The following is a 16,003-nucleotide window of genomic DNA, read 5'->3' as shown; positions in this document are numbered from 1 at the left end:
TTGTGTTTATAACTACCTGAGATATAAGTAAAATTATTTGATGTAATTTTTAATGCATCATGCTTATAAATAACCTTTACTTCCTGTCTTTTTCTAGTTGATCCTGACTTTCTAAAATCATTCTTATTAATCCATGAGTCTTGTAAAGCATATGGGGCCACCCCAAGCAGGTACATGACCTTCCTGCATGTGTATTCTGCCATCAGCAGCAGCAAGAAAAAGGAATTACTGAAGAGACAAAGTCACTTACAGGTATGTCTTTGTAATCTTGAAAGATTTCATTTTTAGTTTTTAATTATGTCTTGAGTTCGTGCTTATAGGGAATGGTCATACAGCTCACAATGCTGTTTCATGTGGCATATATTTAGTATAAGTAAGTAATGTATAGCAAATCCTCCAGAAGCAGTTATAGTAAGGAGCTTTTCTTTATTAATAGGTATTTTAGGTGTTTTACTTTTAAGGGAAAACATTGATGCTTTAGACAGGTGTACATCTTCTTTTTTTTTTTTTTTACATGAAAGCATTTTAGAAGTTGATAAATCATTATTTAGTTGGGCATGATCCACACTTGTAATAAAAATATATAGGAGGCTAAGGCAGGAGGAGTGGGAGCTAGCCTGGGCTAACTGTAAATCTTTGTCTCAGGAGATCAAGGAAAAGAAAGAAAGCAAAGGAAAAGTAAATAATGCTTTTGTAAATGTTACTAGAGAGGTTAATATAGTACATTATGAAACTGAAGTTATATCTTAAAAGAAAACTGATGTTTTTGATTAAAATGATATTTTATAAAATAATGTTCTACCCATGACATTTCACATTCTGATCAGTTTTTTTCTTTGTGTATTATTCTAAATATAGAGATTCAACTTCAATGTGATTTTAAAATGCCAGTCTCTGGTGTAGAGCCTACTACACACAAGCTGGTGGGTTTAATCCCCAGCACTGTATGCAGCCTGCCCCTCCCCCCGCCAACATTAGAAAACCAGCATTTAAACTTGTCAGAGAGTGTGTTCTTTTCCAAAGTTCTACCTCTTCCTAATACAATAACATAATAGGATCCAACTTAACTTAAGACCTAATTGTCTAAATCGTCCTTTAAATTTTCTTTTCTTATTTAACCTGTTGAGCCCATTTGGTGTTGCCCATATGCTTGTGATGGTGGAGTCATCCCTTGGCACATGGGGGAGACTACTGGACACTACACCCTCAAAGAGATGCAGCCATCAATTATAATAGCTCTTCAGTGAGGAGTGGAGCTCCATGGGGGCCTCTCTCACATCCATGTCGGAATTTTTAACTGGTGTATCTCTTGAGAGTGCTGGTCAGGTAACCAGAGCTGCTCTGATCTTTTCTTAGCAGTGGCTATGTCATATCTGCAGAAGAGCATTCCCATTGCTCCTCCCAGCTCTGGTTGGTTCGTTCTTTGTTTCTTTCTTTGTTTCTTTTTTCTTTCTTCTTCTTTCTTTCTTTCTTTCTTTCTTTCTTTCTTTCTTTCTTTCTGTTCCCTCTTCCTTGATGTTCCCAAGGGCTTGGTATGCATGCCCATTTCTGGTTAAGCACTGACAGTGCCTTACTCTTAGCACTTTAAACGTGATGAATATTTGCATTAAGCACTAGCTAGTTCAGTAAGAAGCTTCTGTAAGACTAGCACAAGCACAAACTTATGCATTTGGAAGGTAATTTGACAGCTCAGCTGTTTGATAGAAAAACAGCATCAATAGGCTCTCCCCAGGCCCTATGACATCTATAGCCATAGTTTGACTATAGTAACAGTGCCTGGCATTATTTGATCCTGTGACGTAGGCCTCAAATCTGTCCTTGCACTACTGAACCAATGAGCACATCGTACCTGACAGGTCAGTAGTGTGGTATCCAGGTCCAGTGCTGAATAAGACCACTGATGTCTTTTCTCCCCGAATAGGCTGCATAGCAACCTTCCTGCTATATGAACGCCAGCCAACAGGGCAGAGTCACTTCAAGATTTATACGTCTCTCCTGTGACCAAAGTGTGTGGTGTCTTCCACAGTAGTGCCTTACCATCTAGTTATGGTGGGGAATTAGAACTAAGGCGTGAAGCCAGTAACTTAAGTGTGATTTGGGGAGGGGTGATTTCCTCACTTCATGGGGCTTTGAGTAAAGCATTTTGACTTTCAGAATTGTTCCTGCATTGATTCAGCTGTATATAAGCATGTAAGATAGAGTTCTGTGTGATGATATATTTTGTTTAGGTACCCAGTAAATACTGTTTATATTCTCCTTCCCCCTTGGCCATCTCTCTAACTGTGATAGGGGACAGAAACCTAACTCATTTGTCACGGTGGCCATTTTTTTAGGTTAGTGATGGAGGAGTAGGCTAGGGGCTGTAGTGGCTGTGTCTCAGGGCAGTGCCCACTCAGAGCAGGGGCTACTGCTGATGCTGTCCACTAGCACTGTGTGTGCGGTGCCCAAAGAGAACAAGCCTGCTGTGAGAAAGACGCCCTCTGCTCACAGACTGAAGGCTTCGCTGAGTATCCCTCTTCTTTCTGTCACATACACTAAATAGAGAAGATGCAGCCCTCTAACTAGATGATTGAATATTATGTAGCTCTGTCAACATTCAGTGTCAGGCTTTAAGGCAGTGCTCCTCAGTCTTCCTAATGTGGCAACCCTTTAGTACAGTTCCTCCTGTTGGCATGACGCCCAGCCACAAAATTATTTTGTTGTTAATACAGCTATTACATAACTGTAATTTTGCTTCTCTTGCCAATTGTAATGTAACTATATGATATGCAGGATATCTGATATGTGACCCCACAGGGGTCAAGAACGACTGCTTTAAAGTGTGTTTTCCCTTAAATCTTTCAAGTATTTTACTGCATCTTGATAGATATGACATGTAATAAAACATTCTAATTAGCAATAAGAAAAAGATTGGTGCCCTTCTTCATGTAGGGCTTTCCAGTGTGCATATAGAATTTTTCTTTTCTATCTCCCATCTATATTTGTTGATTTAGGCTGGTGTGTCTAAACTAAATGAAGCCAAAGCCCTTGTGGACGAGCTGAACAGGAAGGCTGGTGAGCAGAGTGTGCTGCTTCGCATGAAGCAGGATGAAGCTGACGCTGCCCTGCAGGAGATCACAGTGTCCATGCAGGTGGGCTTGGGAGGGCAGGCGCCAGCGGGGAAATAAGCGAGGGAGGACATCTGTACTGCTTGTCAATCAGTGTGAACAATAACATTCTAAACAGAGATGCAAGGGACTGTTCATCCTTCCTGCCTCATGCTGAGCTTTACAGGCCGTGTGTGCCTTTTCCCATGTTGTTCATGCTGGTGGTGTCTCATGTTCACTTAGCTTAGCTGTTCACCTGTGTGCAACTGACGTTTATGCTCTGCTTGCTAAGTAGGTATCTCCTTTAACTTACTCTCTCCTTCAGACTTTGGCATTAAAAAAAAACCTTCTTTTAATACTTTGAAGGTTCATAAATTACCTTAAAAATCATACATTTCAGATCAGCTTTACTTACATTTCCTTGAGCTTATTCCAAGGATGCTTCCATGAATTCTTTCTTTGCGTGGGTGTCATGTCTGCATTGCCTGGTGTGCCTTGTCTATAGCATTATTTCCCCACCAGCATCAGAGGGCTGGGGAGTGTCCATTCCCTTTGTGTTCTGCCGCTGAGTCTCTCCCTTGAGCTGAACTGTCCAGCTACCCTTGAAATAGACCTTTTCAGCCAGTGTTGTGTTTGCAGGATAGGCAGGCCTGTGAGTGAGCTCACCGATTTCCTGGGTCTGCTCTGCTGTTGGTGGTAAAGCAGAGCTAATCTCTGAAGACAGAATGTGTAGAGCAGACTAGATCTCTGTGCCATCGTCCTGCTTGATCTATTTCTCAAACAGTCTCTCTGAGTGCCCTGATTGGTTGGCTTATGTCAATGTGACATAAGCTAGAGTTATCTGGGAAGAGGGCCCTCAACTGAGAAAATTGCCTTCATTATCTGTTGACCCAAAATTAATATAAAAAATTAGGAAACATTGTTTTAGCAAAGGTTAATGTTTCTGTTGTCATGCTTTTAAACACTAAGTGCCTCATAAGTGACTGTAATGCTGTAACCCTATTCCTGTAGGATGCTAGTGAGCAAAAGACAGAACTTGAAAGACTGAAACAGAAAATAGCAGAAGAAGTTGTTAAAATTGAAGAGAGAAAAAGTAAAATTGATGATGAATTAAAAGAAGTACAAGTAAGTTAAAAATATATTTTCTACTCAAATGTGAAAATGACCCTTTCACATGTTTGCCTGAGATCCCCTGTGAGCTAAATGTTACTGTAGCTCAGTTTGCTTTGTAACACTATTGCCAGTGTGATCTATGCCGAGAGCATCAGTCATGGAAATAGAAGCAAGCAGAGAGCCTGCCAGGGATGAATTAGGGCAGACTGTTGAGTCTTTTTTCTTCAGATTTGATTAAGGGGCGAGGCTTTTTCTACACTATAAGTAACCCCTAGAATATCAAAATGTATCCTAAAAAGTTAAACTTGCTAAATTAGAATGATGCAGTCATGCTGGCAAGATGATTTACTTGCTCTGTATGAGCATTCTTCCTTTGTGTGGGTAAAAGAGGAAGGCTGTTAGTAACTATTGTCATCTGACTAACATGCCAATGTGTATTATGTGGTTGTAAAGTGTTACTGATTTTTAAAAGCACACACATAGATGGCTTTTGACATTTATTGTCTCTTAGCCTCTAGTCAATGAAGCTAAGCTAGCAGTTGGAAACATTAGGCCAGAATCTCTTTCCGAAATACGCTCACTACGCATGCCCCCAGATGTCATCCGAGACATCCTTGAAGGAGTTTTGAGGTTGATGGGCATCTTTGATACGTCATGGGTAAGCATGAAAAGGTAAGTTTTTTAACTTGAACAGTTTTTTTTTAAACTAATGAACTTTACCTGACTGCATGCATATAGTTTTGGATCACAATTCTAGAGGTGTTTAGAGTGGCAGCAAGGGGTGTACCAGCTCGCATTACCAGGGACAGGAAGCAAACATCTTGTATAGATGATGTCTCCTTTTATTCTGTCTAGTGCTCGAGCCTGTGGGGTAGTGCTGCACATTAACCCTCTGTAGAGGTATCATAAGCATGCTAGAGCCTATCCTAACCTAGGGAATCCCGCAAAGCTTGTCTTCTAGCTGATTCTAGACCCTGGTGAGGTGATAATCACTACTAACTGCACATTGGCTAAACCTTTAAGGCATATTTTCCTTAGGAAGTAAGTATTCCCACTGTGATAGCCTCCCAGCCTGAGGCCATCTCACTGTGAGGACGTCCTACTATAAGGGTAGCCCTCTGTGATAACGTCCCACTATGAGGGTCCAACTGTGATGGTAGCTCACTGTGAGGGACTGTCTCACAGTAGAAACTAAACTGGGTCATGAAGAGCAGACAAATTCTTTCCCAAGTGCCTGCCGTTTTCTTCATCCACAAAGCCATCCAAATACACTTGACGTGCAAGGGTTGGGAGTCTAGACTGTGGATCAGGTTGTGTGTGCTGCTCTGGCTGTTGACCGGATGGCAGCTAGCCTGCTTCACACTCTCACAGCTTGGGTTTCTTGTTCATTACAGCATGATAGTTAGTAGCTCTATGTTGAACCTTCATATCCTCCTGTTGTTAACTAATTGGCTTTAAGTACCACCCACATTACATTTATTTAGAAAGCAATTTTTAGTAGGCATATTTGAATTATTGTGTGTCTTCCTAGCTTCCTTGCAAAAAGGGGTGTGAGAGAAGACATTGCAACTTTTGATGCACGGAATATCCCGAAGGAGATACGAGAGAGTGTGGAGGAGCTTCTCTTCAAAAACAAAGCCTCTTTCGACCCAAAGGTAGTTTTGTTTTTGACACTGTGTAGCGGGCTTTCACTGTGGGTGCTTGGTCATTACATTTTTTGAGATCGTCTAAAAGCTAAAATGAAGGAAAAAACAAAGCTTCAGCTTTATGGTCCTCCATGGGCTCTACAGTCCTCTATGGGCTCTACAGTCCTCCATGGGCTCTATGGTCCTCCATGGGCTCTACGGTCCTCCGTGGGCTCTACGGTCCTCCATGGGCTCTATGGTCCTCCATGGGCTCTACAGTCCTCCATGGGCTCTACGGTCCTCCGTGGGTTCTATGGTCCTCCATGGGCTCTATTATCCTCCATGGGCTCTATTGTCCTCCATGGGCTCTACAGTCCTCCATGGGCTCTACAGTCCTCCATGGGCTCTACAGTCCTCCATGGGCTCTATGGTCCTCCATGGGCTCTACAGTCCTCCATGGGCTCTATGGTCCTCCGTGGGTTCTGTGGTCCTCCATGGGCTCTACAGTCCTCCATGAGCTCTATGGTCCTCCGTGGGTTCTGTGGTCCTCCATGGGCTCTACAGTCCTCCATGGGCTCTATTATCCTCCATGGGCTCTATTGTCCTCCATGGGCTCTACAGTCCTCCATGGGCTCTATGGTCCTCCATGGGCTCTATGGTCCTCCATGGGCTCTATTATCCTCCATGGGCTCTACAGTCCTCCATGGGCTGTACAGTCCTCCATGGGCTCTATGGTCCTCCATGGCTTTATGGTCCTCCATGGGTTTTATGGTCCTCCATGGGCTCTACGGTCCTCCATGGGCTCTACAGTCCTCTATGGGCTCTATGGTCCTCCATGGGCTCTATTGTCCTCCATGGGCTCTACAGTCCTCCATGGGCTCTACGGTCCTCCATGGGTTCTACAGTCCTCCATGGCTTTACGATCCTCCATGGGTTTTATGGTCCTCCATGGGCTCTACGGTCCTCCATGGGCTCTACAGTCCTCCATGGGCTCTACGGTCCTCCATGGCTTTATGGTCCTCCATGGGTTTTATGGTCCTCCATGGGCTCTATGGTCCTCCATGGGCTCTACGGTCTTCCATGGGCTTTACAGTAATCTAGACTTCACCGTTTGCTTAATCTTTTTCTTTCTCCTCCTCCCACGTAATTTCCATGATGCTTTTGTCCTCTGCTGGGTGCTTCTGTAGCAATGGGCAGCTGTTTTTCCCATACTTATATCAAATTTCTATAAGGTTTAACTTGAATGATTCTGATACTTCTTAAATTACTTAAATGCTAAATTTTCTTTGACACCAATAACAATGCTTAAAATTGCTCTCATTTAATTAAAAAGTTTATCACATGTAAAAGGAAAAATGGCATGTGTATTCTTTATAATGAAGGCAGAGCAATCATGTTGATTCATGTGGTTTGAAAAGATTGACTTTAATCTGCAAGGAGAGTTCAGAAATACTTCTTTCAATAAAGACAGTTTAATATAGTTTAAACTGTCAATCAAAAACTTAAGTAAAACTTTAAAATAAATGCCTAGATAAAATGTTTACATTAACTTTATGTGTGTCTTATATTAAGTTAGGTACGAGGTACTTATACTGATTTTTTTCAGAATGCTAAGCGTGCCAGCACTGCGGCAGCTCCTTTGGCTGCTTGGGTTAAGGCCAATGTGCAGTACTCCCATGTCTTGGAACGGATCCAGCCTCTGGAAACAGAGCAGTCAGGATTAGAGTCGTAAGTAAAACACAAACTCTGCATGATCTTCCCTGCATTGCTGTCAGTCCGATGCATGTATTATAGTGTTTATATTTATTTTGGTTTGGGATGTTTGTTTTGTTTTGCTTCAACCTTAAAGTGGCAGCTGACAAAGTAAGCTTTCAGCTGAGTCAGTGAAATCCCAAGATAAGAACTGAGCAGATTCAAGGAGCAGCCAGCTTGAGGACAGAGGACAGAAGCACTGGCATCTCCGATGTGTGTGCTGGTGGTAGTGTGTGAACAGGTGTCTGTGCTGGTGGTAGTGTGTGAACAGGTGTCTGTGCTGGTGGTAGTGTGTGAACAGCAGGAGTTTCTTCAGAAGAGCCAAAGTGGAGGAAAAATGGCTTAACATTTAGACCTTCTGGAATGTTGCTTTGACATTGACTTTCTGGGAATTATTTAAGATGTGTTTTCCCAAACAGCATCTGAGCAGGTAGGAAGAACACTCACCTATTTATTAACCTTGCTGCTGAGACACAGTTTGCTATTGTTATTAGCCCACATTCTGTTTTATTTTATTTATTCTAAATGTGGACTGAGAGGTTTGCTGCATGTTCATTAACTCTGGACAGAACCTAGAAAACCCATTCTAGAGAAAAAATCTCAACTATTTTCAATATTAATTGTATAAAAAAGTTATATTAAATCATTTTGTGTTTATGATTTTGACAATGAAAATATTTTCTTAATTGAGATGTGTATATTGTGAGTTTATTTTCTGTCTTGCATATCTTTTTTGGCCCCTCAGTTTTTTTGACTTACTGGAGATTGAACCCCAAATCTTAGACTTGTTAAACAAAAGCTCCACAACTGCGCTACATCCCTTCTCCCCCTATGAACTGCTCCCAATCTACTCTCGATGTGTGAGGCTTAGCAGTAGCAGTTGACCTCCCATTGAAAATGGTCAACCTTTCCATACTTTCTCTTCTGTCAGGTTCACTGTGTCTAGTTTTTGTTGACGTCTTTGATCCACTTGGACTTGAATTTTGTTCAAGGTGATAACCATGGATCTATTTGAATTCTTCTACCTGTCAAGATCCAGTTAGACCAACACCATTTGTTAAAGATGCTCTCTTTTTCCCAAAACTTCCTGAACAGAGCAACAATAGACAGATGCTAAGATTGACAATGAATAAATGGGACCTCATGAAACTGAAAACTGTCTATAAGGTGAAGGATACCATCAGCAGGACAAAATAGCAGCCTATAGAATGGGAAAAGATCTTTCGCAAGTCCACATCTGGTATGGGACCAATAATCAAAAAATATAAAAAAACTCAAGAAACTAGATATAAACAAGCCAGATAATCCAATGAAAGAATAATGGAGTATAGATCTAAACAGAAGCTTGCCAACAGAGCATCTCAAATGGCTGTGAAACACTTAAACAAATGTTCAACATCCTTAGACATCAGGGAAGTGCAAATCAAAACAACTCTGAGATTCTATCTTAAACCTTCCAGAATGACTAGATCAAAAACACAAGAGATAGCACACACTGCTGAGGATATGGAGCAAGGGGAAAACTCCATTGCTGATGGGAGCACAAACTTGTACAACCACTTTGGAAATCAGTATTGTGGTTTCTCAGCAAATTTGGAATTGATCTACCTCAAGACCCAGCTATAACACTCCTCAGCATATATACAAAGGATGGACCATCCTACCACAAACACTTGGTCAGCTATGCTTATACCAGCTTTATTTATAATAGCCAGAAACTGGAAATAACCTAGATGACCCTTGAATGAAGAATGGATAAAGAAAATGTATACATTCACACAATGGAGTATTTCTCAGCTGATTAAAAAAAATGACATCGTAAAATGTGCAGGCAAATGAATAGAACTAGAAGAAAATTATCCAGAGTAAGGTAACCCAGACCCAGAAAGATAAACATGGTATATAATCACTTACAAATGGATATTATATGTAAAGTAAAAGATAGTCATGCTACAGTCTATACACACAGAGAGGGTGAGTAATAAGGAGGACTCTAAGTGGAGATACGTGGATCTCCCAGGGAAGGGCAAATAGAATAGGTTTCAAGAGTTGACGTGGGGCAGTGGGGAAGAGAACAGGAGGGATCAAGTTGGGGGTGGGGTAAGAGAGTCCTGGGAGAGATACCTGGAGATAGGCATGGCAAGGGAGAGCCTAGTGTTGTGGAACCTCCTTGGTACCAACAAGGGTGACCCCAGTGAAGACTCCTAGTAATGGCGAATATGGAGCCCGAACCACTCATCTTCTGTGACCAGGTGTACCTTCCAGTGGAGGGAGTGGTACACAAACCCAGCCACGAAACCTTCGATTTACAATTTGTTCTGTCTATAAGATGTGCTGGGGTAAAGGTGGTGGAGAACTTGAGGATGTGACCAGCCAATGACTGGTCCAACTTGAGAACCATGCCACCCAAGAGGAAGCTCACATTTGGCACTGCCTGGTGATCAGGAACCAGAGTCTGGATAACCCAGAAACCTAGGGTGGAACCAAATGACCATCAAGAGGAATAAAAAGTCAATGAAATGATTCCTAATGATATTCTGCTATACTCATAGACTGGAGCCTAGCATCAGAGAAGCTTCATCTGGCAACTGATAGGAGCTGATGCAGAGACCCACACCAAACACTAGGTGGAGCTGGACGAATCCCATGGAGGAGGGGGTGGGGGGGCAGGGGGAGGATTGTAGGAGCCAGCAGAGAATCAAGGAATCAAGAAGGTCCATAGACTCAACTAACCTGGGCTCGTAGGCTCTCACAGAGACTGAAGTGACAATCAGGGAGCCTGCACGGGTCTGATGTAGGTCCTCAGCATATATCCTAACATTGTGTGGCTTGCTGTTCTTGAGGATCTCCTAACAGTGGGAACAGAGACTATCTTGGACTCTTTTGCCAGCTTTTATGACTCTTTTCCTCTTACTGGGTTGCCTAGCTTAGCTTTGCTGTGAGGATACATGCCTGGTCTTTTTGTAACTTGTTATGCCTTCTTCGGTTGTATCCATGGGAGGGCAGCTCTTTTCTGAAGGAAAATGGAGGGGTGGATCTGGGTGAGAAGGGAGGTGGGGGCACTTTGAGGCACGGATGGAAGTGAGGCTGCAGTCAGGATGTAATATATGAGAGAAGAAGGAATGAGTGATAAACTGGGCCATTCTTTTCGGCTCACATGCTACGTTTTTATCTGCAATCTCTCAGCACAAACCTTGAAGCATTACTGGTGATCTTGTAGTTTTCTTTTTCTTAGTGTTATTCTTCTTGGGTCAGAACTCCAGGGTCTCATCATCATTGTTCTGGGCAGCTCCTCTGTCTCTTTTGTTTGTTTCATCATTTTATTATGAATTGTTTTCTGTTCCTTGGTGTTTTACAATATATGTTTTGGTGTTTTCTATGAAAATATACATGAGACAGAAAGTATTTGGAGTTCTTGCACATACAAACTGTATTATCATATATGTTCAACTTTGGAGTGGCTTGTATGTAGTCATGTGATGGCCTTGTTCGAGCATGTGGTTCCTGTGCCAGAAGCTTCAGCAGCATCTTGTCTTTGTTAAGTGTGCAGATATTTTCACTCTTGCAGATGCAGAGTGAGAGATACTTGGGGCGGGGTAAAGCCTTCCAGTCTGTTTGAATTGAACCTCCAGATGATTTAGTGCACACACTGAAGGTCAAGCCCCCCATGTCTGCTGACTCCCAGAGTGCAGCCTTGCTTTTGGAAGAGTAGTGCTGTTTGTTTTGTGATGCTTTGTATTTCTTCTCTTTGTAAGTTTTTGTGACCCTGCTTCTGGGGTTGGAATTCCTACATTTGGGGTGAGGTACACTCAGTGCACATATTGGTTCTGGAGATGTTTATTATTCCTTCAGTGGTTTCTTTCTGTGCCTGTCAGTATTCATGGCTGTTCCTGTGCACACTGGGCTACAGGTTTGTGCAGTCACCACTCAAGAAGCCCGGTGGCATGTTGCCCTGCAGTTAGCACGTCCTAAAGTAGTGTGGTCCTATGTGGTTGTTCCTAGTCCTGCCATGGAGCTTTCCCAATTTTTGGCATTTTAATCCATTTGTAAATGAACTGCCCAGTCACAGATATACTTAGATTTCAATTCTAATTCAATTCAAGACAGGATGGCATTGCTGAGTTATCTTCACCTACAGAAGAAGCCAGTCGGAGCCAGGTTAAAATATAAAAAGGGAAGGTTAATTTGTGAGTTGAGGCTCCTGGGTAAGTTCACCAGCCTTAGGGGTTGAGGCCAGAAGAAGTCCCGGGAGGGGTTTTGAAGGAATGCAGGTGAAGGAAGATTGGTGCAGGAACTTGAAATGTCTGCCTGCCACCTGCTGGGCTTGGAGACCTGGTGGCTCCAGGTGAGGGGGTGGGGCAGTCCTCAGGAATGTCAGTCCTCTGGAATACCAGGAATGTGGAGGCTTAGAGGAAGTTGTGGAATTTACCAGACCACTCAGGGGAGAGGAGGGCAACTGGAGATACCAACAGATATGTTTTTGAAATTTTTTTTTTCTGGTGAACTTTTCTTTTCTTTTTCTTAAGCTGTGCTTATTTTAAGGACAATGAAATCCTTCAGTGAAGACCCTGGGCAATTCTACCTCTGCTTTCCCTTTCTCGTCATGATTAGATGATCTCCCCTCCCCACGTGGCATACACCAGAGCAAATCTGAGGCTCTGCCACTTCTGAAAAAAGAAGCTGCTCTTTTTGAAAGTGTGGTGGAAGAACTGCCTTCATTGTCACGATCAGAAATTTCTACTAGTCTGCTATGACAATGCTGGAAGTAATCTAGTATTTTCTTATATCTGGTTTTAATAACTTCAGGATTCTGGTAACAATAATGACACTTTGTGCAAAATGGAGAACAGGCTCCCAGGAAGACCCTTGGTCCGGGGTTGTGCGTTTACTGCCCTTGCCTGCCTCCCATGCCTGCGCTGCTTTGTTCTAGCAGCGTCCTGTTTGTGTTTCCCCTGCCCTGCTAGTGTCTTTCAGTTCCACTTTCTTTCTCTAACATTCTCCTAAGGGTGTAATTTTGTTTCAGTTTTTTTCCTGGCCTTCCATACTTCCTCCTGGAATCACAGGTTCATTTCCTTTGTTTTGGTTCTGGGTAAAAAGCATTCTTGACAGGGCAAGTCCTTGGTTGTGAGTAATCAATATACAATCATAGAAACTTCAGTGTGTGGTCTGTTTGTAGCTGCTGGTGTGAGGATTCTGGTCAGGCGATGACAACTCCTCAGTATTTGGTGGTGCCTTTTAGAGCAAAGAGGGGCATTCACATTTTCCATAAAGAAGTGTCAGACCTTGGATGTATGGTGTCAGCGGGGCTAGAGAGGGTTGGGTGGAGTGTTAGCTCGTTGTGTTGGGTTTTAGATTGGTTTAAAAGTCGGCCTCAGGGGAGGGGTGGAGTTTGATATCTAACTCTTAAGTGCATCCCACCAACTTTTGGAATGTTTGTGTCTCTAGCTTTTCTGTTACTTTCAGAGACAGATGCTGTCTACCTTCTCAGCATTTGGAATTCTGTTTATTTTTACTATGCCTTCCCACAGGCATCTCATGCTTTGTTTGTTTTCATTCTGGCCTATCAGTACTTAATTTCCAAATATTATTGAAAAATTTCCTTTGCCACACATTTTAAATTTTCTTTATTATATATGCAGGGTGTGCATATTTATTTCCTTGCCATCATTTTATGTGGTTTTGAAAGAAGATAGGAAAACATGGGTACTTTTTTTATTTAGAAGTCTACAGTCACAAGTCTAAGAAAATACAAATTCCAAGAAGCAATATGAGTGATATCAAAGGATACACTTTTAGTTTTTAGTTTCATCATTGCTTCGTGTATCTGTGAGGTTGGGTTATAGCACTGAACTATGGCAGTTCTGTCACATTTACTCCTTAAAATGCTGTTTTAATGTTGAAATCTAAAATAGAGTGATATCTAATAACATTGAATCATACTTTAGGAATTTGAAGAAAACTGAAGACAGGAAAAGGAAGCTGGAAGATCTTCTTAACTCTGTTGGTCAAAAAGTATCAGAACTCAAGGAAAAGTAAGTTTGGCTTGGAACTGCAGGATGCCCGAGCTTATTTTAAAGGTTTTCACATCCTAGTTATAACCACTGTTTTATTTGTCTTTTCTCACATCACTTTCAAGTGGAGACAGGTAGAGAGCAGTTGAGATGTTCTCTTTACTGAGCTACGTGATGGCTCATGGCTGTGGCTCCAGCACATAGGCAGGGAGGAAGAGGATCAGGAGTCTAAGGTGATCCTGGGCTACATGGCTATGTATGTAGCCTGGGCTACATGGCTATGCATGCAGCCTGGGCTACATGGCTGTGTATGCAGCCTGAGCTACATGGCTATATATGCAGCCTGGGCTACATGGCTATATATGCAGCCTGGGCTACATGGTTGTGTATGCAGCCTGGGCTACATGGCTATGTATGCAGCCTGGGCTACATGGCTATGCATGCAGCCTGGGCTACATGGCTATGTATGCAGCCTGGGCTACATGGCTGTGTATGCAGCCTGGGCTACATGGCTATGTATGCAGCCTGGGCTACATGGCTATGCATGCAGCCTGGGCTACATGGCTATGCATGCAGCCTGGGCTACATGGCTATGCATGCAGCCTGGGCTACATGGCTATGCATGCAGCCTGGGCTACATGGCTGTGTATGCAGCCTGGGCTACATGGCTGTGTATGCAGCCTGGGCTACATGGCTGTGTATGCAGCCTGGGCTACATGGCTGTGTATGCAGCCTGGGCTACATGGCTGTGTATGCAGCCTGGGCTACATGGCTGTGTATGCAGCCTGGGCTACATGGCTGTGTATGCAGCCTGGGCTACATGGCTGTGTATGCAGCCTGGGCTACATGGCTGTGTATGTAGCCTGGGCTACATGGCTGTGTATGCAGCCTGGGCTACATGGCTGTGTATGCAGCCTGGGTTACATGGCTATGTATATAGCCTGGGCTACATGGCTGTGTATGCAGCCTGGGCTACATGGCCGTGTATGCAGCCTGGGCTACATGGCCGTGTATGCAGCCTGGGCTACATGGCTGTGTATGTAGCCTGGGCTACATGGCTGTGTATGTAGCCTGGGTTACATGGCTATGTATGTAGCCTGGGCTCTGTAAGGCATAAAGCAAAGCCAAAATAACTAATAGCAATACTTTTCTACAAGTGTATTTTCTTCTTCTTGTGGACTGAAGGTCCTGTGCATGCTAAGAAAAACTGCTAATTTAAAAAAAATTATGAAAACTTATTTTAGAAATTGTGTATCACATTTCCCTTTCGTAGTGGGAGTGTATGGAAGTGATTGTAGAAGACAGTCCAATGCTGTCCTCTGGACTCCACATGTTCCTACACAAAAGAACATATCTGACGTGTACATATGCATACATGATGCACTTATGCATATACAGACATACGCACTGTTAAAATCAGCACTAAGTGAGAGATGATACACAACGGGCCAGATATTTTTGTTTGGTAGGTAGGTGCTCGAGAGGATTAAGCCAAGAAGTACAGTGAGAGGAGTAGAGTGGGTAGAAGATGCTCTGGAACTTTCAGACTTGTGGTATGTTGTCCTCATGTAAAAACTCCACATGCTATTAGATAGGTCTGTGCAAGTAGAACAGGAAGAAACATTTGTAGCGTATGGTTAGCTATTTCTTAGGGTCAAGCCTTCAATAAACATTTTGAAAGATGTGTATAGAATGTTGGCTGTGGAGGCTCTGTCTAGCCTTGGAGCAGACAGAGTGAGATACTGGATTGACTCTGTTGTAGGTGAGGGGCCTGGGGCGTTGTGTTCAGGTTGTGTTCTACCACGGAGCTCTGCTGGAGCAAAGGCGGAAGGAAGGAAGGCTTTGAGTGTAAGGCTTCTCTGTCTATCCATCCTGCTAACGGTGTTTCATTCACATAGCTAACCAGTATTTCCCAAGGAGAAGGGGATTAAGTGTAATGTTTTGTTTCTAATTCTGTGTTAACGATTTCTTAGATTTCAGAGCAGGACTTCAGAAGCTGCCAAACTTGAAGCTGAGGTCAGCAAGGCACAGGAGACCATCAAAGCTGCAGAGGTCCTCATTAGTCAGCTGGACAGAGAGCACAGGAGATGGAATGCGCAGGTTCGTTGAGGACGAGAGCCGAAAAGCATGGAAAACCTGGTGTGGAATTAGTGTATTTGTTTAAAAAACAAAAAGAGACAAGGAAAAATATCCATTAGCTTATAGCTGACCTTTGACTAACAGTCTAGAAGTCAGTGGCCAATCAGTAAGTAACCTTTAAGCAAAAATGTCTTTTTATGAACACATTTTTGGAAAATAACCTATTCCCCCTTGGCTCGCCCATGTTGCTGAGAAGTGCAGGGAGGGCCGTGATCCGAGCGGCTTCCCTTACCACAGCACGGGCACACTCAGTGCTGCTGACCATGTGTCTTACTGA

The 16,003-nt window shown here is 43.0% G+C and overlaps 1 protein-coding gene across 1 annotated transcript in view; it reads left to right on the top strand.

The window, feature by feature from the left end:
* Window positions 1–16,003, top strand: part of DYNC2H1 (dynein cytoplasmic 2 heavy chain 1) — a 181,813-nt gene that overhangs the window by 78,422 nt on the left and 87,388 nt on the right. Inside the window, exons 54-61 of the mRNA XM_084783098.1 lie at window positions 98–252; window positions 2,994–3,131; window positions 4,098–4,211; window positions 4,711–4,871; window positions 5,731–5,854; window positions 7,431–7,552; window positions 13,522–13,608; window positions 15,561–15,687. Of these exons, the coding sequence (XP_084639224.1) occupies window positions 98–252; window positions 2,994–3,131; window positions 4,098–4,211; window positions 4,711–4,871; window positions 5,731–5,854; window positions 7,431–7,552; window positions 13,522–13,608; window positions 15,561–15,687 (1,028 nt within the window). The remainder of the gene's footprint in view (window positions 1–97; window positions 253–2,993; window positions 3,132–4,097; window positions 4,212–4,710; window positions 4,872–5,730; window positions 5,855–7,430; window positions 7,553–13,521; window positions 13,609–15,560; window positions 15,688–16,003) is intronic.

Source organism: Acomys minous (assembly GCF_964271855.1).
Source record: "Acomys minous genome assembly, chromosome: 5".
Classification (NCBI taxonomy): domain Eukaryota; kingdom Metazoa; phylum Chordata; class Mammalia; order Rodentia; family Muridae; genus Acomys; species Acomys minous.
The sequence above is the reverse complement of the archived record's forward strand: the minus strand, read 5'-3'. Positions and strand labels throughout refer to the sequence as shown.